Raw genomic sequence first — 24,470 nt, forward strand, 5'->3', positions numbered from 1 at the left:
CGGGGGAAAACTAACTGCAAGAGGTGGCAGGGGTACAGGGTGGTCCCAGACAGAATCGCTTCACACACCTGCAGAGGTCCTGACCATTAGATCCCCTCCACTCACTCCACACCAGGATGCTTCAGCTCGGAGGTTCCAGCTCTTATCTCAGACCTAGAGGACGACTCATAGGTCTGAAACCGTCCACCCTCCTCTGCCATTTGCTCTAATGAAAGATATTACCTCTCTCTCCATACAAAATTTGTTTTTCACACATCTTACCAGGTGCTATTGCCACAGGCTGAAACTCCTCAACTTGAGGCATTTTACTTAATTTATTACCAATTAGCATAAACTTTTAAGTACTGATTGGGGGGGCAGGGGACAACACAACAGACTGTCAGATCACAAACAATTAAACAAACAGGGACACATTTTTCCTCACTCTTCCACAAGCTCAACCTCAGTCATTGTCTAAACATCCCTTTACCAGCCCCTCCCAACCCCTCCCATGAGGGAAGAGGTGGCAGAGGAGGTCAGGATATGTGTGTAACAGTTTCGTTCTGCCAGTCCTGGCTTCTTACTCATCTACTGTTGGTTTAAATTGGTTGCTAAAGATAGCCTAGGTTTTAACTAAATCCATAGGAAAGGTTTCTGTGCAGAACTCTGTTTGGAAAAATCAGTTACAGGTCATGGGTTCTCTATGACATTGAAATGGCAAGTCTGACATATTCATTCATACACGAGGGGAAAAATCCAGTCGAGTCAACTGGGAAACAGGATATTATACCTAAATTTCCATCAAATTCATTCTATTCCAAGCAGACTCATGTTACCAGAAAAGTGCATCTCATAGGTCTAAAAGCCTGATTATTAGAATTTTATTTCATGTGGTAGTACACCAACAGGAAAATTTAATATGTGGAGAAAGTAGCAGATTATGGCACATAACAATTCAGTGACGTGTAACGTCTTGAATTCACAGAAAGTGGTTCCCTCTCAGAGGAGCTGTCGGTGTTCAAGCACTAACCAAACTCAGCCTGTACCATCAAGCCAATAGCATACCATCTTGTGCTTGGAACAGCTCTCTCTTCTTAAGCTTCCCAAATGGGGAAAAATCTGTTCTACAGTTAAAGAGCCAAGCCTTGCAAAATGCCCAGCAGTTACTCAGAATAGCAGAATTCCTTAAATTTCAAAGGAGAAGGTGAGTCATACAGCACAGATGTTTACTGTCACCCGCCCAGGGAAACATAAAGCCATACGCTTTAGTCCAGTTGTGTTCAGAGCACTTAGGCACTTAAAACATGTACCAAAAACCACAGTATTAAGCTTTGTTTAAATAAGAGATTTGCTGAACAGGCATTTATACTGAATCAGACCTCTACGGTGTACTGCAAGCCAGCCACAAAAAGCAATAGTGTTAACCGAAAGCAAAGTACCCTGCCACACCTAAACCGAGGATGTGAGTTGTGCAGGAGTCGTTTCCAGCTACTGTTTGCTTTGCTTTCCAACCTCCATCTGCCTCCTGATGTCCGATACATCCACGGGGACCCGCACCGTCAGACCATCCATTGACTTCTTTATGCACACCTGGCAGCCAAGGCGAGATCTGAGAAAACAACATTAAGTGAGGCTCATCCGCTCCCACAGTAAAGCAAGAAATTCCCCACCCGCATCTGGATGTCTGGTCCAGGCTGGGTTTTTGATAAAGCTCCTGTTAAAGGTCTCATGTGCCCCAAGAGAAAGCAGCTCTAGAGGCACAACTGTACCACAGAGTAAGTCCTGTCCCCTTGGAAACAGGTGCCAGGAGAATCTGCCTGGGAGGTTTCAGAACCCGCTGTGGTCAGCGGGGAGGCTTACGTCTCCGTGAGCCCGTACGCCAAGTCCAGCATGTCCAGCTCTTCATCTGAGATGGCATCCAGCTTCTGGAAGGTGTCCTTCTCAAAGATGAGGTGACAGGTGGAGCAGGCTAATGTCCCTTCACATGCACCTGGCGGAGAAACGAGGGGGTGACAGCAAATCAGAAAAAACAAGGAGGTGAGAGAGCTCATCTTGGGGAACAGTGTGAGAGAAGGTCCTTTAACAGACCGGGAGCATGTCAAAAGAGATGCCAGAAAACTCAACAGATGATGCAGATTCCAACCTGCCTCTTCTCTGGGAGGATCCCAACCAGTTTCCAAAATTGTACGTCAGCTCTAACCAGCCAAATGCATTGGCACAGGCGCTGGAATCCCAGCCGTGACAGCGTGGGAGTCACACTGTCACCTCGGTGTGGCAAAGCAGCCCAGCAAGCCCAAGTTTGCTTCATGGTCTCGCCAGAACACAGCAGCGTGTGTACCGCTGGTCACAGCACAGGCACATAAATCCTAAGAGCACACACCCTTGTGCAACACCTACCAAATCCATCAATGGCCAAGTTCTGATTGACTACCACTTCCAGCAAACTCTCCCCTTCTTTGGCTATGGCTGTAAATCGCTCTCCATCCCGATTTACAAAATGCACTGTCACCTGGTCCGCAGAGCTGTAAAACAAGTTTGCAGAAATCAGAGGAGCCCACCCCGCCTGCACGCCCACCGCTGAGGTCTTTCGGATGAGCACTAGAGACATGACACTTGGAGGGAAACGTGCATACAAACACTTTCTAGAGGGATTACACCACTCATGTCGGAAGAGGTTCAGATTATCAGTTCTCAGTGACAGGCAAATCCGAGTTGACCCACTTTATCAAACATCCCCCGGAATAATGTTTAGCTGCACATGAACAAGTGCAGATGCTCTGCACCTGCTGCCTCTGCTTGGGCTGACTGGCAGGCAAAGCATTTGCAAGTCCTGGGCCTGGGATGTTAATCCTAAACAGAGTGATGTAATAACAAGAACAGCGCTCAGGTTCAGACGCTCATCACGCAGTAAGAGCTGTTGTCATTCACATTTTGTTTCCCCTTCCCAAGGAGATTATGACTGTTCCTTTTCTGCTGCTTGTTCGTTCATGAAGTACCTGCTCCTTCCCTGAACTCAGTCACAAGGAGCCTTGTTGTGATGAGACATGCTCAGCCCCAGCTTACAGAGCAACCATGCTGAGTAACCCCTGAGCTGATGTTAGCCTCGCTCAGGAGAAGCTGATAGTTATTTTGACAGCCTGTGAGATTTAATCTGTAGAGAGTTAAGAACAAGGCCATCAGCATCTCTTAGCGCTGACTTGCAGAAGCCGCATCTCCAAATAAGATGGAAACAGCACCCACTTCATCCCCTCCAGAGCAGGCTCTGCTCCCCACCAGTGTGGAGAAGGCTGCCACCCTCAGCAGCAGTGTCAGGGGTTTCTCACCAAGACAGCATATTCCGAGACCATCTGTCATACTGGGCAGGGGAGCACACGAGCAGGGGGTTTTCTTAGTGTACCCAAATGGCTACTTGGAAGCAGGAGGTACCAGTGACCCAGAGGTCCCAGCCTCTGTGCTGAAGCGGGGCAGTGGGGGTTTTGCCCAGTACCCCTTGCTGTGGCACTGCCCCCATACCCGTCAGCTCAAAGCCCAGGACCCTCTCCAGTGGCAGGAGCTGCCCCCACCCTCTTCTCGTCTGTCAGGCTGACACCATGCACCACTCCCAGGGCCCTGGAAAGATCCACCTCTGTCCCCAGAGCTCTGACCAGCTCCCGAGCACTAGCAGTGCCAGCACTGCCCATGGCCTTGGTGCTGACATGTCTGGCACAGGAAGAACAAACCACAGCCTTGGAGATAGATTGGATTTCAGTGAGAACTGCCCAAGCTCACAGTCCCCTGATTTTTCTCCACTTACACAAGACTGAGCGAAGCTGCATCTAGCTCCTTCCAATAAAAGTGCTGTTTGGTACAAAGCTTGCTAACACTTCTCTGGGAAGCCCTGGGGCCAGTGGAACAAACAGCAAGTACAGCTCAGAGCTCTGAGAATTTCCAATCTGCCAGTTTCTTGCAATGTAATTGCAATATACACTGATACAAACTGCCACAGCCCCAGAGTTGCACATTACAGCAAACCTGCCAGCAAGGAAGGGCTGTAGCACCTACACCCCTCTGTGCCAGGCATCCTCTTGGACAGTCACAGAAGTTGGGAGGAGGAATTGGTTAAGTGGGAATTGTCCCTGGGATAGCAGCACCAGCAGCTGGAAGGATTTACCCTGCCTGCTCATCCCTCTCTGCTCTGTGGCAGATGAAAATGAAGTATGTGGAGATCTCTGCTGATTTCCTTTGAACATTAAGCACAGAAACATATGAGGATCAAGCTTAAACAATTTTCTTTGCTCTTTTTTAACTCACAAGAGGCAGAGGTGGGGTATGGGGGAAGTATCCAGCTGAATAGGAGACAGGAAAGAATTCCTGTAAAAATGTAATGGAAAGGGGAGAAGAAATGTTCTCTTTCAAGTTTTCAGGTCTTGTTCATTCTGCTTCACATAAGTCACAATCACCATCTAGATCTGATCCCATTTACCTGCTGACAAACCATTGCAGTACATCTCTAAGTGATTAAGGATGCTGGTTTTTAAAATGCCACGTGGGCTTCATCAGCAAAACTCCAGAAGCAGAAAATTCCAAACAATTATCTCTTTGGAAAGCCAATCCCCATATTCCATCAAAACTTGGAAGCGGAGAAAAGAGTAAAACAGTGTCGTTTGCCTTTTCTGCTCTTTTGGTTTTAGTTGCGTCTTGATTCAGCTAGCAGGAGCAGAACCCAGGGGCCACTGTACCTTCATCTGAGGAGGCTGGCTTCCTGTTTTTCAGAAAGCTTCAGCAGAAAACAATGCCTGGGTCATTAGTCTATAACAGGGTCCCCGGTTATGAAAACAGCTGTGAAGTTAGCACTGAGACCACGCTGCAAAGGGAAGACTTTCCTACATGCAGAATGGAAGGATCACACTGCAGTCACACGCAACCACCCTACCTCCCAAAGCAAACAGCCAAAGAACATCTTTAAGACATTTCAGTCTCCTTCAGAGAGACACCCACAGACTTTTCTTTGTAAATAAGCAATTTAAAGACTAGTTCTCAAATGTCAAAAGAAAACAAAACAACCCCCTCTATATTTTGATGGATTAGACCCATTTATTCCATTTTTATGGCAAATAGGCATGTTTCCTGGCGATGTTGGTTTTACAGTTATGGGTGAAATCATTTGTTACGCAATAGCAATAGTAAAGTCACAGGACTTCACTTAATGCTGCAAGTCAATGCATTCTTCAACAGGATAATGCGAGCTGCCTGCCCGCAGGCAGAGCGTGCTGGATCCAACAATCCCAGGGCTGCACACATGTTTACTGACAGAAGACTTAATTCATGTTGTCTCTGAGGCACCTAGAGCCAACATTACCCAGGAAGATCCCCGCACCAGGCTCCCAGGAGTGCTGGGGGGGTCAGTTCCCTGCAGCCCCTCCTGCCCACAGCCCTGCCAGTTAAACGAGCCCCAAGACAGCTGAGCTGCAGCCAGGGACAGCACAGGGAGATTGGGATGGAGAGAGGGGAGCGCAGATGCTGTGGCCACAGACCACCTGCAGGACTCTGGAGTGCCTGGGTGCAGCAGCTCACCCTCCTTGGGAGCGGGGATGCTGCCGAGCACTCCTGACCACCACACAGAGCACACGTGAGCAGCTTCTCTCTCTTCACTGGTTGTAGGGGAAGTTTAAGCTGTTCGTCTGTGTTCTTAGTAGAGGTGTCTCTGTTGGGGGCATAAACCCAGCCTGATTAGTCCCCATTTTCACTGTTCAGTTCAGTCCCCTCCCACAGACCCGCTCGCGTACCGGCCTAGTTGTCTTCACATCCCCCAAAACAGTCCCACGCTCCAGTCTCCTCTGGAGGACACCTGCTTGGGGTACCCAAGGCTTCAGGAGAGCTCAGAAAGAAAACCTGGAGCTTTCATTTTCTATTTACTTCTGAATTTGTTTACACATGTTTTTGAAACTGAAAAAATTCCTTTCACATTTTGTTAAGAAAATTATTTTGAACCAGGATTTTAAAAACAATTCAAAATGGATTAAACTAAATTTTGCTTCATTTAGGCTGAACTATTTTACAGTGGCATTACTGTCACAGGACACACAGTCAGAGCTTCGGAAAGATCAGGATGTGACAAACTCAGCACTGCAAGTTCAACACTTGTCAACTGAGTATCCCCTTTCAAAAAAAAAAATCTCAAACTTTCTATGACACATGGAACTAGTGAAGGGAGTTTCAAGAAGGTTCTTCTCCCTGTCTGTGTTTTTCCCTAAAAGATACTTTCCAAGGCCATACAAACCAGCAAGATGCCTACAAGTACTGCCAGAGATAACTTCATGAGCAACAAACCAATTAGAAAGAAACCCCACTGATAACAAGCCTTCATAAATCCCATTAAGCAGGGTTATCAGTATAACTTTTCTCTAAGGTCAGATAGCAAAATGTTTTATTGCATTTTCTGTGATGTTGGTTGGCTCTTTTTCTCAATGTCTAGCAGATTGCCATCTGACCCAGATCATACTGAACTAGGCGATCTGTGAATTCCCTTTATTTTGCTAAGACAAATGCAATCTCCTTTTGAATTATCCTTCAGGAACAGACAGAGGAAAGACTGGCAGGGCGTCTGCAGTAGTGCCTGCTGTAGGAATACAGATGGGTGCTCTGTGCCAGGCTCCCTCTCTTGCCAGCCCCATCTTTTCAGCATGTAGGCAGGGCCTGCTCCTATGTCTGTAAGATTTCCTTCGGGAGGAACGTCCAGTCTTCCTAGACTCCTCTGCCCTCCAGGACTGCCAAGGGATCTGTCAGCCAGGCCCCTAAACAGGCCAGGGCCTGCCCCTTCTAGATGATGAGCCGGGAGCCCTCCACCCTGGCAGGGACCAAATGCATTTAGATGCATTTCTAAAGACAAGTGTCAAACTGATTTCCACCCGAGTTCAACTCACAAACCCAGGCACCATAACCAGCTGTGCGTCCTGTCCTCAGTGAGCAGCATCAGCAAAGCCCAGCAGAAGCTGGGGGCCTCAGGAGCCCGGCAGACACCAGCGCTGAGGGCTCCGACAGCCCCTTGCCCCAAGAGCCACCACCGCCGAGCGCGTGAGCCAGCTCCTGTCTCCCTGCCACGGGCAGCGAGGCACCAGAGCTTGCAGCGTGGCCTCCCGTAACCCAGAGAGCGTTTGGCTCCCTGGGGCTGCAGACACCATCAGCTCCCCATTCTGCCTTTACAGCAGCCAGGCCTGCACTTTCCAGACCAGCCCAGCAGTCACCGCAGCCTCCCCACCGCAGGAACACAGCAGGCTCGCAGCCCAGCTGCCCAACACCCCTCGCCCACCATCCCTGTTCCTCGAAGGCTGGTGACTGGGCCCCAATGGACTCTGGTGCCACGCCGCCACCTTCACACGCTGGGCCCAGGCCCCTGTCTCCAGAAGCAGGGAGCGGCTCCTCTCGCGGAACAGCTCCCCGCTCCACCTTCCTCCTGTCAGCACCTGCTCGGCCTGCGCTGCCTCGTCCACCTCCCCCCCGCCGGCCACGCTCTGTGCTGGGCTCTCTTTTCTCCCTTCTGCGGGGCAAGGCAGAGGTAAGCTCGTCCCTCCTGGATGCAGCAAGGTCAGGTTCAGCATTTCACTCACCTCGTCTCCCCAGGTGTGTCCTGGAGCTTGTGCGTGGAGCTGAAGCCTCTTCTCGACCACTGCTTCACTGGTGTGTGATGCTGCTCAGTCACCCCACTCAGATAAATAAAGCGAATTTTGCTCACATTCAGTCCACTTCGCAAGGGTCGCATGAGCCCCGAGATGCCATGAGCCATCATGCTCTGTCTCCTGGGCTGTTGTTTGTTGCAAGGCCAGCTAGATTAAGAGTTATAAGTACAGCTGGGGGGTGGGGAGGGGGGAAAAGAAAGAAAAAAAAGAGGAAAAGCTAGGACAGCCTCCCTGGGGGTGGAGGAGGGAGGGGAAGGCGGAGGGAAGGATGGACAGAAGGATCATGCTTGGATCTTACTGCAATCTAGCCCATCAGGGCACAGGAACTAGGTGAAGCACGGTGAGATGAGCAGCATCTCCACATACCAGTCCCCCAGCGATGCTCACCTCATCCTGCCTCACCAACCTCCCTTTTAGGAACCAGACCTACCTCCAGTTACAGGCGCGATACTCACTGCAGTGTCTGATCATACAAGAGGTTGCAAGCTGAGGGCTGGACCAGCAGACAGGAGCACAGAGAGCTGCTGCCTCAGGGAGAGGGGCACGCCAGCTCTTACAGCCATGGGGCATGAGTAGGGCCGACAGGTCCTGCTCTTGATATGGATTGTCATCGAGCCACATCACCGCCTGCCCCAGTGCTGCAGCTCCCAGCTCCAAAATGTGAATATTCACTTCACAGGACAGTGGTGAGGAAGCAGCCACACTTTGCTCATTTGCTAAATTCTCTGCTGAAAAGTGCCATAAAGGCACAGATAAGGATCATTCATTTCACACTGATACTCCATGCTAGTGAGACTTCTCTAAGAAGAAAACTCTTAAATGTATTCCCAGAAACACTGTCATTAATTTAGTCTACTCTCCCCTCCAGGGTAAATCAATTGCCCCCGAGGACCAAAATGCAACAGTGGACAGAGTTTCAGTTCCTGGGTTTTGTGGAGTTTAAGAACAGCTCTCATCTCAGGAACCTGAATTGTCCCTAATACCAAATTAACAGTTCACCATTCGGTGGGATGTTTGCTTTAGTCAAGTTTTGTAATGCAGTAATGTATCAGTAGTCAGTATAAGCAAAAACCTCTGAAACTGGACTCTCTAATCAATCCATACAGGGGAGAGAAACTACAGCATAAGAAGAAGAACTAGCTAGAAAATGTTCAGAAAACAAATCCTCCACACAGACACACACACACACAGACACACACACACACAGACACACACACACACAGACACACACACACACAGACACACACACACACAGACACACACACACACAGACACACACACACACAGACACACACACACAGACACACACACACAGACACACACACACAGACACACACACACAGACACACACACACACAGACACACACACACAGACACACACACACAGACACACACACACAGACACACACACACAGACACACACACACAGACACACACACACAGACACACACACACAGACACACACACACAGACACACACACACAGACACACACACACAGACACACACACACACAGACACACACACACACAGACACACACACACACAGACACACACACACACAGACACACACACACACAGACACACACACACACAGACACACACACACACAGACACACACACACACAGACACACACACACACAGACACACACACACACAGACACACACACACAGACACACACACACAGACACACACACACAGACACACACACACAGACACACACACACAGACACACACACACAGACACACACACACAGACACACACACACAGACACACACACACAGACACACACACACAGACACACACTGTTTTGAAGATAATTGGAAAGTTTTGGTTTTCCACCCCAAAATGAAAGTTTCCTACCCAAAGCTTTCAGGTTAGGAGATCCTTAAACCTTCGGAGAAAAGCATCAAAGACATTGAGTGCAAGAATTTTCCATAAGGAGTGGGGAAGGGAATCCTATTCTTCAGTTCAATAAAGTTTTAAAGGCCAGTGTCCAAGCATTCAAACACACCACCAAGATAGCTTCAGGGGAGAGAAACTCATGGGCAATGCATAAAGGATTAAAAAAGAAAAAAGATTTTATTTCTTAGGGGGAAATCCAGTTTCTAAAGTCACCTGTCCAGTTCCCTCTGTTCACTCTGCACCTGGTAGAGCACAGAGGAATATTTCATTCCACCTCACTCCCGTTTGCCAAGTGCAGGCTGGGCGTGACTGCTCCCGTGACAGGGCACAGGCAAGAGAAGGCAGTGCTCTACAGAGGGACGTGATCTGAGGTAAGGGAGTCATGTTTGCAGGGCATCACTGACCAGTCTCCTCACCCCTTGTGCCAAACACGGGTGACACATCCCAGCTCAGTATGTGATGGCCTTGGCCACCGGCAGTCACAGCCCTGCAGCAGCCTCGCACCAGCCCCTGCTCGTCACACAAATGCGTTTTTTCTACTGCAGGATTTGCCCCTCAGGTTTGTTCAGGCCAACAGCTCTGTGAGCGCAGGGAGGGTGGGACAAACCACTGAGTATCACCAGGGTTTTGATCCAGGGCGAGTGCTACCCCCGAGCCCAGAGTGGGCGAGAGCCGTGGTGCGTGTCCCGGGGAGCAGCAGGGTCGGGCACAGTGCGGAAGCAGAAATGTCAGACTGCCCAGGGTCACTGGGACTGCTCTGTAATTCCACCCCTTGACCCCAGCTAACACAAAAATTCCTTACTTCCAATCATCTGTAGAATGTCCTTGGAAGGCTTCCCTCCCCACCCTCACTTGTATCAGAGGAGAGCTGGCAGGGGGGTGAGTGGTTTGCTTTACCTGGACGCAGCTCTGGCCAGCGTCCTGCTCTGTGGCCCCTCACTCAGGTCAGCCTTTCCAGATGGTTTGCTCTTTCTTGCAAGCTGCCCTGAATGCCTCAGCCTTCAAACCCAAGTTCTTGGGCTGCAGCTCACCCCTGAATTTAAAATCCCCCTGTGCAGACTCTGCAGCCAAGACGCTCTGCCCAGCCCTGCCTGCTTTTCAGGCCCTACAGGAAGGCAGCAGTTCAGTGTCTCAGTCATTTCCGTAGCAGGAAAGCAAGGCTTGCCATGAGAGATGCAAGGAAAGGGGCCACAGCACATCCAAACAAACCACAAAGCATCTTATCTCTCCAGCAAACCTTGAATTGAGAAATACATCGGATATATGTGCAGCAGTTTTTCACAGCAAGGACACTTGTGTGTTTGCCCAGCACTGACCCCTCTCCGTGCCAGAGCTCAGAGCACAGCAAGTGACGGGTCAGTGCCACCCGACGGGAGAGGGGCAACGCAGAGAGGGGTGTGGGGTCTGAGCACACCCAGCCCTGCAGGGAGGGAGGCAGCAACGGCCTGCTGGAGTAGGAGAAAATCACACCCTGTACCAAGTTCGGATAGCCTGTTTTAGGGTCTTTGAAATAGGGGGAAAAGGGCAGAACTAAGATCTTCTTTTCCCTCCTCTTCCCCAACTCCATCTAGCAGCAAGCCTAGAAGTAAACACAGGCTTTCCAGAGTAAACCGGTGTTCATTTAGCACCGGACACAGAAATAGAAAACTTTGCAAATAATCACCCCTCCCACAAAAAACAAACTAACAAAAAAAAGAAAACAAACTAAGCAAAAATATCCTTGCTTTGAAAAAACACTCTCAAAATGTTGCTTTGGAGGTCAGCACACACTTTATGTGCAGGAAAGACACTGCTAAAGTGAATCTTTAACTCTGTTTCACAGAGGTCTGGCAGAAGGCAAGTTTCCACGGGTGTGCACACAGGCACACACACCCCCAGCCCCCAGCCTGCTTACCAGCAGGTCACACTTCGCTGTCGGTGCGATGGCTGTGCCTACACCTCTAGCGATGTGTTAGCACATGCTAGGAAGGAAGTGGTTTTCTAGCTCAAAACATGTTGTCCGATTTCTTCCGTACCACGCAAAGGACAATTTGCCCCTGCCCCAGTCTAGGGACTCTCATGCTAATGCCCAAAATAGCCAAGAGGTGCCATTAACTCCACCTTGTCCCTGATTTCTGCACAAGAAGTAAACAGACTGAAGTCAGCACTGCACTGATCTAGCAAAAAGTTATATAATACCACTGCAGCTCTCCACAGACAGAAGCACACTCAGACTTCCGAGATACCAGACCCAGATCTGCTGCCCACCGTCAGAGTTTCGATCCTTCCGTGGGCCAGTTCAGCAAACACGTAGGGATCGTCAGCACGAGGCCGACTTGCATCAGTTCCTTTGGGCAGGAGATACTCCGGGCAAACAGCTCTGACCAGAAGAGATCTTCCATAAACTTTGTGGCTTACAAGAGATCCTAGATGGAAGGTTTAAAATTACCATATTAGTCTGCTGGCTCTCTGAAAGCAGATGGAAACCACTGTGTAATCCTGTAGTTATTAATATACACATTAATATAGTTTTAGCGATCCTGCAGTTCTGGGGTTGTGAGAGTAACTCCACTACCATTTGAATCAACACTTGATACATTTGATAAATTAAGGGAGGAAGAAGTTCCTCTGCAAAGGAGCAGAAGAATCAGAAGGAGCAGGAAGCACCAGGAGAGGCAGCCTGTCCTGCAGCAGAGCAGCCACGAGAGCAGGAGAGGGAAGAGACAGAAATCTCACACGAGTCAGAAACCACCTGGCTCCTACCCATGGGCAAGCTACAACATACACAGAAAGATTACAGGTGTCATCCAGGCAAGCAAAGTAACACCTGTTTGCTCCAGTACTGGAGGATTTCATCAAATCAGTACTTGATAAAATCCCAGGTGCTCGACAGTGGAACTCCCAAAGGAAAAGCGTCCAGAGTGGAGGGAGGAACTGAACGAGCAGTTCAACAAGTCATGACAACGCTGAAGGCCAGCACTGAGCCCCAGCACAGAAGTCAGCGCCCCGTTACCGTCTGGAGCAGGCAGGAGCGGCCCGCGCTCTCCTCAGGTTTGTGGAAGGCCGGTGGTCTGGGCATGCAAAGGGCATGGAGCTGGCGGCCTGAGCTGAGGTCTAGGAAATGAGCCACCAGGTTCAGCCACAACTCTTCTGCCTTTGAAGAAACACATTGTCCTCTGTGCCTTGTTTTACCTCTAAAGAAGTGGGAGAAAGGATTCTTGGTTGGCCTCTGAGGAGCGTGGATGAAGGATGATGGATGAGACAGAGAAGTGCTCTTGCCAGAGCTGCACTGGCTCAGTCACTGCCAAGAGGCAGCCAGAGGCAAACCCGTGCTGTTCCCACAGGTGAAGTCTCGGGGACTGCAGTCAGAGCAGCAGGCACACAGACCCAAGAATAATAAAGGTTTCCAGAACACAGCCTTCGTTCTTAACTTGAACAGCAAGAACAGACCACCCCCCACCTCCTGCCAAGCCCACTGCCTCAGAGTCCTGCGAGGAAGCAGATACAGGCTGCTTATGTACACAGAACTAAAGCCACTGAACTAAACTAAAATTCCCCTTCCCCGTTGTCACTATGAAAACCCATCACCCACCCTTCCTGTTCCAGAACAAGCTGCTAATAAAAGCAAATAGGACAAGTTGTGCTTGTTCTGCTTTCTCCAAGCCCACAGGACCAGGTACAAAGTGCTGCCCCAAAGCAAATGCACTGATACAAACCTGCAGACCAAGTGCTCACATCAGGTGTGCTCAAGCCTCAGACACTGCCACGGAGGCTGGAGGCTTAGGGGGAAGACTGTCAACCTGTCTCAGTTTCTACATCTCTCAAACAAGACTACCGTTTGTCCGCTCCAGCCTTTCTCTAGATGTTCCACAGCCTTCTGAGAATCACTGCCAACAGGAACAAGGGCCAAATTTTCACCAGTGGAAGCAAGAGGGCAGTGACGCAGTCATCGGAGATGGGCCAACACGGCAACAAGGAAACAGAACAAATTCAAAACAGGGCTTCTTGACAGCAGCCACCTCTGCAATGCAGCTGCTGCCCAGCTGGGTGAAGGCCACTGAGAAGTTACAGTGCCCCAGCCAAGGCCTTGCAGATGCTTCTCCTTTAGTCAGGGATGCTCTAAAGATAGATGAGAGCACATGTGGGGTATAGACAACCTTCACTGTAACCTCCCAGCTCAAGAACAGTATATTCCACATCACCTTGACCCTTCAGTCAGTCTTGTTGATTGAAGATCAACCCTGTCTGGTATTTCTTTAAAAGATGATCCACAGCTGGAGACAATAGCAATCACGAGTGCTTGTAATTTTCCAGCTAGCTCTGCTCACTTGAAAACTGCGTCAATGGTATTAACACCTGCTCAGAGCAAGTGCATTCTCAACAGAAGTCAGAGGATCAGTCCCTGCCAGGAGCTCCCAGTATTCCTTTTTGCAGTCTCAGCACTATTCTTTCCTTAATGTCGCCTCCTTGTTCTTTTCTCCACTTTTCCCCATACCCACTTCACACTGCCATCTATCCTGAGAGACTCCATCTTAAAGTTACTAGTAACTTCCAGAGACCCATCACTTGCAGTCATAAGGACCTGCACCCTTGTCTACAAACTGCACTTAAATTAGAGCTGCAGACATCCAAGACAAAGGCCAGCCTCAGCCTAACATTCAATGCATTGAGGCCCAGATTCTTTTTCTTACAGATAATTTTTCTGTAAGGGAGACATTAACATCACAAGTGGAGTCAACTTGCATAAGGGTATGCAGCAGTTATGGGTTGACATCAGCCACAGATGATTGCACTGCTCTCTGCTAGTTGTCACATGCTCCCATTACACACTGGTGTAAGACAATTCGACTGTCTGCCCAAGACTGGGTTATGTACAGCTGCAAAGCTGGCACTCAGCAGAGGTCACACTGATTGGACAGGACAAAGCAGCCACTCCTCAGTTACTCTCTGCTTTCTCATTGAGATGGTCTGTTCACAGGTGTGCAAGCAGCTGCCGTGCAACAGTCTACAATTATCATACCTTGTCCTGTATATCGCATTACCAGGCTTTGCAAGGTGTTGGAAAACAGCTATTAGATGCAGCTACTGAATGGAGAGCTACTGCAGCATGAAGCACCAAGTCTGAAGACAGGTTACAGACAGAAGTAGCAGCTTCTAGGACCAGCTAACATGAGAAAGAGGGAACAAGTCTTGTTTGGTATCTCAGAGACTATCAACCCCAAACAGATTTCAAGAAGATAGTGCTGTGAAAAGGCAGAGTCCTACCCTGATAAGTAGAGAGCAAAATCTAATCTAGTTCTTACTGCCGTAGTTACTAACATAGTTACTAACACAGTTCCCTTACTGCCATAGTTACTAACAGTATCCTACACAAATTGACCTGAACTGCCACAACAACATTCTATTATTGTTCATCACAGAGAAGAAAAAAAAAAAAAGAAGTGGCTGGGAAGCTCCCAAGCCTGCTCATCTGTTCACTGAGAATCTCACACCAGGCCACTTCAAACCTAAAAATGCCCATGCTGCCCTCCAAATGTCTTAGCCTGAGCAAGCAACCAACAAGCTTGTCACCTACTTCGAGAAGTCCCTACAGGACCTGTCTACATCAAAACAAAATCAGAATTTGGAGACCAATCCCTTGCAATTCCCTGCCTTAAAGTGAAAACAAGAGAAGGAAAAAGCAATCACAGCCTTATTTCTACAGTTGCACTGACTCCAAGTAGGAGGACAAAGTATCCTAGGCCAAATGGATTAGTCCACTGGACAGATTTATCTCAATAAAAACTTGACTCTACAGTTACTTTGGCTTTTAAGTTCTCAGTAAGTTGCACTGCTTAATAAAACCACATTCCAGAACCTGCAAAAAGACAGTGTTTCTGATCCCCAGCTCTTCTGAGAGCCTTTTACGCTCCAGCCTGTCCCTATCCTACAGAAAAAAAAATCATCTGGGCCCCCAGCACTTGTAGGTATAGCCTAAACTGGATCTGAAATGTATGACAGACTATAACAAATCCCGCAGCGGCTGTCTACACAAACTAGAGGTTAAATACAAGTTTCTGATTCTAAACTACAAAATGCCTTCCAACAGATCAGAAGAATCAGGTGTTTGTTTTGGGTTTGTATTTAGGTTGGGTTGTGGTTTTTTTTACACTATGTGGTCCTGTGGAAGCAGCCTTCTGCCATTAATGCTTTGCACTTCATTTTTTCAAAGACAAACTGAATATAGATATACCTATAACTGGAGAATTACTAAGCCTCTTAAATCTCCACGGTTACAGGCAAGGGAATCCATGAAAGCTAGGCCACGCATGCGGAAGAGTAATCTGGCTGCAAGCGCAGAGACCTCGGAGACTCCAAAAATTATTGGGCATTGAGAAGCAAGGGCAATAAAATCAGCAAGAACCCCATTTGTGAGAGCAGCCTTCCCAGAGCAGCACAACCTTCACCTGAAGGCTGTGGTAGTACTGGAGCAGACGCACAATTCCTCCAGTGGGGTTCGAGTTTTTGGAATCCTGGAAGGAAGAAACGAGAAAGACCCACCTATGGAAACTGGCTCTGTGCCAGGCCTGGCGGGGATTGCAGAAGTCTCCGCTGCTCCACACTTCACGTTTTGCTTACGGACAAGTTCAGGTTTCTCCCCTAGCACCAGAACTCTGCGCACTAACACACTCCGATGGAATCTCTGCCTTATTCTGCAGGGCAGCAACCACGAGACTGCGGTTCTGCAAAGCCCCTCTTCTCAACCACACGGAGAACGGCTACAAACAGAGACCACACAGTTAATTAGCAGGAAGGTGGCAGCAGCCACGCTCCTCCATCACCAGTCCCAGTCCCTGGCCCTCAGGAACCGCAGGAACGCAGCCACAGCAAGGTAACCGCTCCGCAAGATGGGCTGAAATCCCCAGTACAGGGTCAGGGCCAGGCTCAGCATCGAGGCCCCACACCCCCGGCACCCTCACCTGGGCACGGCACAGCAGGTGCTCACCTGCAGCAAGATCCAACAGCAGCTCCTCATCCTCCTCCATTTCACCCGTCCGATACAAATTTATACTCAGTGTCTCCACAAAGAAATGTGAATTCCAGCACTGGCTCCAGTCAGCTTGGAGGGCTGGGGAGGGGGAAAGGGAGGTTATTCAAGCAGTTGCTTTTCAGGATGCAAGTAAGAGATGTCCTTATTGATGAGAGTGCTTCAAGGCTAAACCTCTGGGGAGCCCCACAGCAGACCCATTTAGCTTGGAGACACAGCACTAGACTCAAAGCAACCTTAAGTAACCAGCCAGACACCATCTGCTGAATTTCTCTGAACTTTATTGGCACTTTAGGAAGAACAGGGTATGGATTTTAACAACTCCTCGAAACAGGAAAAAAAAAAAATGCCTGAATATCAAGGTTCTCTCTGCAGATAAGTACATGGACCCATGAATTACTCCACAACTTTAAGGAACTGATGTTTTATTATAAACCAGTAAAAAGACTGGTCAAAAACTTCCAACATAATTTACAGCAACAAAAAATAAAACAAGAAAAAATAAGTCAGGCAAACATTTGACAAAGTACTTCCCTGACCCCCAAGAGGAGTAGTTATCCAATTAAACTGGAACATGGAGAGGAAGAACAACTCACTGTATTCTAACAAATAAAAAATGTGTCTACAAATCTCATTGTAATACTGAAAGCTTCTTAACATTAGTTCTCTTGCAAAATATCATTTCTTTACAATACAGTATACATTTCCAAGGGAAGGAGGACAATAAAAACATCCTCTATCCCATGACTAATATTTTCTAATTGTGCATAGCTAGAAGTATTGAAATCAAATATCATTAGATACCACTTGAATATAATACTGGTTAAGAAGAAGGCAGGGCTGAAACAACTACAAAGAGTTAGGTGGACTCACTGGCACAAGCTGTTCTATTCCTATATTGGACCATCTGGAATTAGAACGATTAAAAAACCCTATAAACAGAAGTCATGCCAGCATCATAATACATGAGCTCAGCAGTGTTGTGTGACCCATCAAAGCAGAAAAGGTTTACTGGTTTATTATTTGAACACGTATTCCAGGCACCATACATCAGCTTGTTAGGAAACTTAAAATGTAATAAAGGCTTTTCTCCCCCCAAATGCATCAATAGTTGCCACAGACAGAGCAGAAGTGCTGAGAACCAGCTTTAAAGCACCAAAACAGAAGTGCAAAGGTTGTCTGTTCCCTCAGTAATGAGACTCACATAGAGCCAGTGCCAATAACCCTTCAGTATAGAAATACGCCAATCAATTCTGACAAATTTAACTGCAATCTTTCATTTGTGACTTTCAAAGTACTGAGGCATGTGTTTTTGGCCAACCAAAAGCTTTCCATGTCATGCGTCTCCCAAAAGCATGCTGTATCCAGGGGAGAGAAGGGGCCTCCCACGTGATCCACCTGGATGTTTAGAAGCAGCATGCTAAGCTCGTGCTCCTAACGGAGGTTGGTCGGTTGGTATTTGTGTGGATCTCCACACAGACTTCTATTGCTTCCAAAAAAAATATAATACAGCACTGGTAAGGTTGTTTCTAGAAGCCCAAGAAATTCTTGGGGAAATACTGCAGTTTATTAACACTATCATGAACATTTCTTTTTGGCACAGTCCCCCTTTACCTCTCCTGTAGATCAGGGAGCTGAAAATGCTCTAGCATTTAGATGTTCTCCTTCTATCACCACTAGCAGTGATACCATACGAAGGGGGAATCCACAAAGCTGAGAAAGTCACAAGATTTAGCATCATGCTAGGCAAGAAAATAAATCCCAGGCTAGCCTGATGCCTTCCTACAGGGACAGGCCAATCCAAGGAGGGCAAAGCAAAGGAGGACTCCATTGCAGGTGGAATACATTTTTAAGAGGCCTCTTCTGAAGGTTAACATGTCCTTCTACAAAGGATCAAGGCAAAATCCAAGTCAACCCTGAGCATACATAGCTGATTCCTCCCCAGAAATGGCAGGAAGGATTCTGGGCAGCTACAGCATGGATAGCTTGGAAGACAGGAGGTGATGGGTATTACAACAGCTGGTACAACAGCTCTCGGGACCAGCCTCCCAACCACTCGTGTCCCACTGCTGAGACAGAGCCTTCTGTTCTCAAAGACACAGAGGGGCAAAGCATCCTTCTGGGGAAGGAAAAGCACTTCAGCCAGGGATCTGGCAGAACATCAGTGAGGATTAAGGCAGCAATTGGACAAATATCTCAGGATCCTCTCCCCTCAAATGCTGCTTGAAGCCAGGAAGACAGATGCAGTCTTGTACATGTCCCAGATACAAGAATAGTTTTTGGTCCCCAGCTGCTGATCACTTTTTATGATTGCATCTAGTTTAAACTAAAGACAGTTACAGTAGATCTATACACAGTCATAAGGCACCAATGACTATGTGCTAAAAAGGCCTCTTATGGAAAAAACTCTGAAATCCTATTCACATGACTAGAAATGTATTGGTTCAGCAAGGGAATACACAGCTACAAGAATTTTTAGTCTTTTACATTTCTGCTCACCCCTTTAGGTCTCCATTGGCAAACCCAAAAAGGAAGGCAGCATTCTTTAGCTATCTCTGCCTCACTGGTTACCACTCAAGTCAAACAAATGACAGTGAACAAAGCCATTTACCAGAGACAACACTTCTGGAAAGCAGGGAAGTCAAGGCTCCAAACTACACTGCATCAGTGGACATATTTCAAAGGCCTCCTCATGATTAGGAAATTCAAAGTTCCATCATTAAACAACAAAAGGTAACACCAGCAGGAACGCCACAGAATCTGTTTGGTCTGTTTATGTTTGAAGGACAAAAGCTTTGGTCTTTTAGGAAGTTCACATTCTACTTCCAACACCTCTTCCTAAGCTCCGGCCTCCCCTTCTCAACTACATGGTTCAGACCCTGTATTTAAGTCAGAAATTCAGACCCTGGCTACTAAGCTTAATACTGAAGCTTGCACAAGTTAGTAGGAAGGCACAGTGTCAAACTGTTAGCGCTTTATGTAATTCAATAAAAGTATCTGCTGTCCTCCCCACCCAATGGGAGAGGACAGCAACACAGCCACTTCAGTAAGCAACACAAAACTAAATGCAGTGAGACTTTACCCAAAGCCAAACAATCTCAGATTTGCCCCAGTAAATGTTTGTTTTCCCAAGCCATCCTAGGAAGATGACTACTATTCCTTCTTCTGTCGCTTAACTCCAGCATTTGCCCAAAACTTGATAAATAAGACCATGGTCACTCTTCTGTAGTGGTTCCAGCATAGCATGATTACGAGTGAATGACGGGAGAGGATGGGAAAGAGGGGAGAAGAGAGTGCAGGGCAGCAGGTGCAGGGGAGAGTTTACATGGACTCAAACTCGTCAATGCGCTGCTTGGTGTTGCCCTGCCGAATCTGACGGAGGGTCTTGTACTTGTCTCGGCCTAGACGCATGTTCTCAGCGTGGATCATATCATTGGTTGTCTTCTTGGTTTCATCCCGAGCATTTGCCAGCTCTGAGGAAAGAGCCTTCAGAGAAGGGGAAACAGACAGCAGTGGGTTAGCACATGCCAGACTCAAAGCTGGACAAGGAGGTTCCTTGCTGATCCTCCCAAAGATTCAGTATCACTGAGACAGGAAACAGATAAGCCCAAATGTTTACAGTTCTGGGCAACCTGCTCTAGCTGACCCTACTTGAGCAAGGAAGTGGGACTAGATGATCTTAAGAGGTCCCTTCCAACCTAAACAATTCTGTGATTCTGTAGAAGTTGTTAATGTTTTCCCCTAACATTTGAAGGTAGAAAACATCAGGCAGTCTGTCACCCTATTTACCTTTGTCTAGCACACTAAGAGAGACCATCTCCAATGTACTTATGAAGAATCAAGTGGAGGGATCCCTAAAGAAAACAGGAGCATCTTGCAGAATTTGAGCAATTACTAGCCTTCTACCACAAAAGAAACTTGCTGCAGAAGATAAAGTGCACCTCTGTCACTCTGCCTGTGCACAACCACCACAGGACGATGCGAGTCAGTCAGCTAGCAGGCAGCATAACAAAATGCTTGGAAAGAGTCAACACCAGGACACTGTCATTCCTTGTGAGGTGGTGGTGCAGCACTGCTCCCTCCACGCCGAGCCCTGGTGTGCTGCTCTCGGGGTTTTGCCACGCAACGCAGTCAGACAAGACAGCTGCTCGATAGGAGCTGACCAAGCTCTCCGATTCACTGCAGCCAGGGCTATGGACAGCTGTCAGACAGCCAGACTCACAAAAGCACACTACGTCTGACAGATGCTGCTTTTTGGCACTGCTAGAAAATACTTCACTACTTCCAGCAAAATGGAAGTGCCAGGAGACAAGATCTGCCCCTCTGCTCAGTGGTTAAGCAGCTATCTGGCAAGATCATGATGCCCCCCTCTTCCCCCCGCCTTTTTCTTTTAAATACCAGTAATACCTCCCAGCTGCAATTAATGGTGAGAAGAATAGAAGCAGCACCTTCTCTGCTGCCAAGCTCTTACCTTCAAGTGTTTCTGGACCCGTTCATTCTTCTCTGCCTCAGTGGTGCGCTGCTCCTCACTGCGGTCCTTGATGGTGGCCTCTGATCGTAGGTCAGCACTGGCTTCTGCTGCATTCTCGTCCTGCTCGTCATCGTGCTCATTCTCAGAGTGCATGGGCTCAGTGACGTGAGGGGTGCTCATGGCTGTCTTCAGCTCCTCTTTGGTCTTTTCCAGATCCTCCTGCACCATCTGTGCCTGCAGTAGGGCATGCCACAGTAAGTCAGTGTAAACCTGAGTGTGTGAGACTTCTGGCAGAAGCACTATTCAATGCTTATTACAGGAAACATTGCACCTATTGCATGCTGAAGTGGTACATTCCAAAGCTACTCTGCCACAATCATTTGCAAAACTTTCTGCTGGATAACACTTCAGAGATTTGAAGAATGGTTGTAATTCGCAGAAAATGGGCTATAGGCCTAGTAAGTCAAAAATATTTCTACATGGAGTTAGAATACGGCACTCATTCCAGCAAGAAAACTAAGCTGGGTATTTACAACAGCCTCAAGCTCGCAGACACTCAAGTCTAGTGAGGTATCTAGTGCAGTAGTTTAGATCACAACACAGAATGAAGAACAACTTCACAGAAAGTACTGCTGTTTGCTCAGATTCTGCTTTACCTTCTGTTGCCACTCCTGGGCCTCGCTCTCTTTCTTCTGCCTGGCCAGCTCCAGCTGCGTGATCCTAGCTGTGAGTTCTGCCATCTCAACAGCCTGCAAAAGAAAGGCTTTTAGTGGGGACAAAACCAAAGTACTTGCTAAATGAAGCATTTAGTCCAAGTCCTGAACAAACACGGTATCTTTAACATCTTTTTGGTAAGGAGAAGGCTTTCCTGTAAACTTCAGTCCCACTGATATCTCCATGATGCAAGGGAAAAGGAAGCCAAAAGAGTTTGGAGCTTTGTGTGGTGTTGGTTTGGGTTTTTTTGTGGGTTTTTTTTTTTTCCTTCTCCTCCAAACAAAGCTACAGAACTCAATTCCTGAATCCAAACCAGGGAAAGCAATTAGTGAGCTCTACACTATTCTCAGTATCACATACCAAAAAGAAAGAGCAGAAAGCACGACAATCCAGATCTACTGTACAAATACACTTGTATTCAGGTATAAAAGGCTAAAAATTAAAGAACCAAACTATACTTCCTCACTATATTCATAACCTTGTTTGCTTCAAGAGCTTACATGCCTACCCTGTCACTATTTTCCTACCCAGTTTTCAGCCACCCACTTACCAGCTGTTCCTGGGTCTTTTGTTGATCGTGGGATGCTTTCAATAGGGCTTCCTTTGCCTCTTCTGCTTCTCTACGTTCTTTAGCCAGTTTCTCTGCCTCCTCCTGAGCTCGTTTTCTCTCCTGTTCCAGCTCCATAGCTCTGCGGGTCTGTTCTTCCAGTTCTGAAAGAATAGGGGAGTGCATTTGAAGAGAGATCAAGTAAAGAACAGCAGTAGAGGAGGAAGGTGCCGTTACACCTATATCCTGGATGAGGGTTTTCCTTCAGAGGGACAGGTAAAGGAGAGATGCAAGCCACTGTCCCCTTTCCTCTCTTTCACATTGTAACTGGAGCTGGAAGACAAAGAGCCAGGCTGTTCCAAGCCAACAGACTACTTGCCTGATTGATTTGTGGGGAAGCACTTATCCCAAAGTGACATCCTTAAAGGCAGAGGCATCCTTACAGCATTTTGCTTGGGCAACAGCACACTGTAAGACTGGCCAACCAATGAGTAATCACACCAGAGTACTGGCTACATGACCCCTGCTACACTTCAACTCCTTCCTCTACAGACGTGCTGGGATAAAGCTTCCAGCCAGCACATGAGCAACTGCAAGGTCCTCCCGCTGCAGAGAGGCATCTTGGCTGCCACCCATCTCTTTATGTGAGTCCCATAGGCAGCTACTGACATAGGGGGGCTCAACATCCAGTTTCAGAAGGCTAAACCAGGGCCCTAACACCAGTTAGCACAGAATACAGGAGAGCCAAACGGCTCAGAGGTGCTCACAGCTTTACTGCTTGAGCCCTTCTCACTCAGACTAAGCATTTAAGGAAATACTCGTACACTTCATATTACCTTGCTGAGCTTTCTTGGTTTGCTCCTCAATTTGCTTGAGTCTCTCCATTAGCTCCTCCTTCTCACGTTCAATCTTCTCCTTCTCCTTTTCTGCCAGCTCCCTCTTCTTCTTCTCATTCTCCAGCAGGGCTCTGATGAGGGGGAAGTCATAATGCAATTTCAAATTAACAACTACTCTGATTGGAGCGCTTCTTGGTGAAGCCATGAGCACACAAGAGATGTGCACTACAGCACTCAGCTGATGAGTTTTAGCCCAGACATGCCCCTTTTTAGAAGTGCAGAAGGAAAAAGCTCTGCTGGCATTCATCTCAATGGTGAGTTCATAACAGGAATGTTTAAGGGAAATCTCCTTTTATCAAGATCCATACTAGTCCCATCAAAGAGACAGACAAATTTTTAACTCTAAAAAAGTAATGGTGGGTCACATTTGTGATGAGTGCCATTTCCATCATCCCATTAGATCTACTGAAGCAGAAAAACAATCTGCTGTGTTTTTTGCTCAAGCAGATTACGGTGCTGCCAGCAATTTATCCAGCACCTGATGCTACTGCGCAGTGACTGACAAAGTCCAGGTTCCTCAGAACCCTACCAACCTCTCCATCTGTTTCTGATGCTTCTCTTCCCGAGCCTGTGCTTTCATCTGCTGCACCTCAATGGTGTCTGGTTTACGTCTGCGCATGTAGAGCTCATGGTTCCCCATGCAAAGTGCCAAGATCCGTTTGTTAATCCGTAACCGAGGGGCATAGAATACAAAGTCCTTGGGACAAAAAGAAGCCAGAATTAGACTCATTCTTTCAGCATAAGCAGCTCCCTCCATATGCAACACGCTCAAGACCCTGAACTTTCTAGAACTGCTAGCTAGCTTTTCTTATCGGTGTCTAATTCATTGGTGGTGGTAGTCAGACACCTGCCTTTCAGGAATGAACTTCAACCTGACAAATAGGCACAGGACAGAAGTGCCCCAACTCATCGTTACAGCGTGCTGGGTTTCACTGCAGAGCATCCTGAGCACAGAGTGCACAGCCACTACGCTTTGCTGTTTCATCAGGAACACCATCAGGGGCTGGTTTACTAGGCACACCGAGACTGTGACTTCTCCCCCCTGTCTTCCCACTCAGTTATTTAATGCAATAGTCTGGCCAGCCACAGCAAGTGTCACATTTTGTCGTATGCCAGAAAGGGTGATAAACAGTATGTTCAATGGGTAAATAACTTTGTTCTGTTAAAAAGGAGCAACAGCAGTGAAATGCTTCCAAGGAACAACACAACAAGAATTACATGAAGAACAGAAGGTGTCAGCTGACACAGAAAGTTAATAAACCTTACAAGATGAAACCAATTACATTCATTATAAGT

At 47.7% G+C, this 24,470-nt stretch overlaps 2 protein-coding genes across 4 annotated transcripts in view; both read right to left on the reverse strand.

Annotated features, from left to right (window-relative positions):
* Positions 1-845: 845 nt before the first annotated feature.
* Positions 846-16,676, reverse strand: LOC141927673 (adrenodoxin-like). 3 transcript variants are annotated; one of them, XM_074834924.1, is made up of 6 exons: positions 16,060-16,676; positions 11,788-11,945; positions 7,566-7,805; positions 2,377-2,501; positions 1,840-1,969; positions 846-1,588 (listed from the first exon to the last, which is right to left on the reverse strand). In XM_074834924.1, the coding sequence occupies exons 3-6, from the start codon at positions 7,742-7,744 to the stop codon at positions 1,468-1,470; spliced, it is 555 nt and encodes a 184-aa protein (XP_074691025.1). In that variant the 5' UTR covers positions 7,745-7,805; positions 11,788-11,945; positions 16,060-16,676; the 3' UTR covers positions 846-1,467. The 3 variants fall into 3 exon arrangements, with proteins under 3 accessions (XP_074691025.1, XP_074691023.1, XP_074691026.1); XM_074834922.1 differs by having other exon boundaries at positions 7,566-7,781; positions 10,438-11,945; XM_074834925.1 differs by lacking the exons at positions 846-1,588; positions 1,840-1,969; positions 2,377-2,501 and adding an exon at positions 5,029-5,662 and having other exon boundaries at positions 7,566-7,781; positions 10,438-11,945.
* A 134-nt stretch (positions 16,677-16,810) lies between these two features.
* The window catches only part of MSN (moesin), a 46,230-nt gene continuing 38,570 nt past the window's right edge, over positions 16,811-24,470 (reverse strand). Inside the window, exons 8-13 of the mRNA XM_074834921.1 lie at positions 23,708-23,871; positions 23,115-23,245; positions 22,282-22,442; positions 21,674-21,766; positions 21,018-21,251; positions 16,811-20,032 (exon numbers count right to left, since the gene is read on the reverse strand). Coding sequence (XP_074691022.1) covers positions 19,868-20,032; positions 21,018-21,251; positions 21,674-21,766; positions 22,282-22,442; positions 23,115-23,245; positions 23,708-23,871 — 948 coding nt within the window. The 3' untranslated portion in view covers positions 16,811-19,867. The remainder of the gene's footprint in view (positions 20,033-21,017; positions 21,252-21,673; positions 21,767-22,281; positions 22,443-23,114; positions 23,246-23,707; positions 23,872-24,470) is intronic.

This window comes from Strix aluco, chromosome 10 (assembly GCF_031877795.1).
Source record: "Strix aluco isolate bStrAlu1 chromosome 10, bStrAlu1.hap1, whole genome shotgun sequence".
Taxonomy (NCBI): Eukaryota; Metazoa; Chordata; class Aves; order Strigiformes; family Strigidae; genus Strix; species Strix aluco.

Excerpts from the sequence above, each read along its gene's own strand:
- LOC141927673 (XM_074834924.1), bottom strand. The coding sequence starts at position 7,744 with ATGATGGCTCATGGCATCTCGGGGCTCATGCGACCCTTGCGAAGTGGA. Across the intron at positions 2,502-7,565 it reads GACACACCTGGGGAGACGAG|CTCTGCGGACCAGGTGACAG; the intron begins GTGAGTGAAATG and ends CTTGTTTTACAG. Across the intron at positions 1,970-2,376 it reads CTTGGCCATTGATGGATTTG|GTGCATGTGAAGGGACATTA; the intron begins GTAGGTGTTGCA and ends TTTCTCCGCCAG.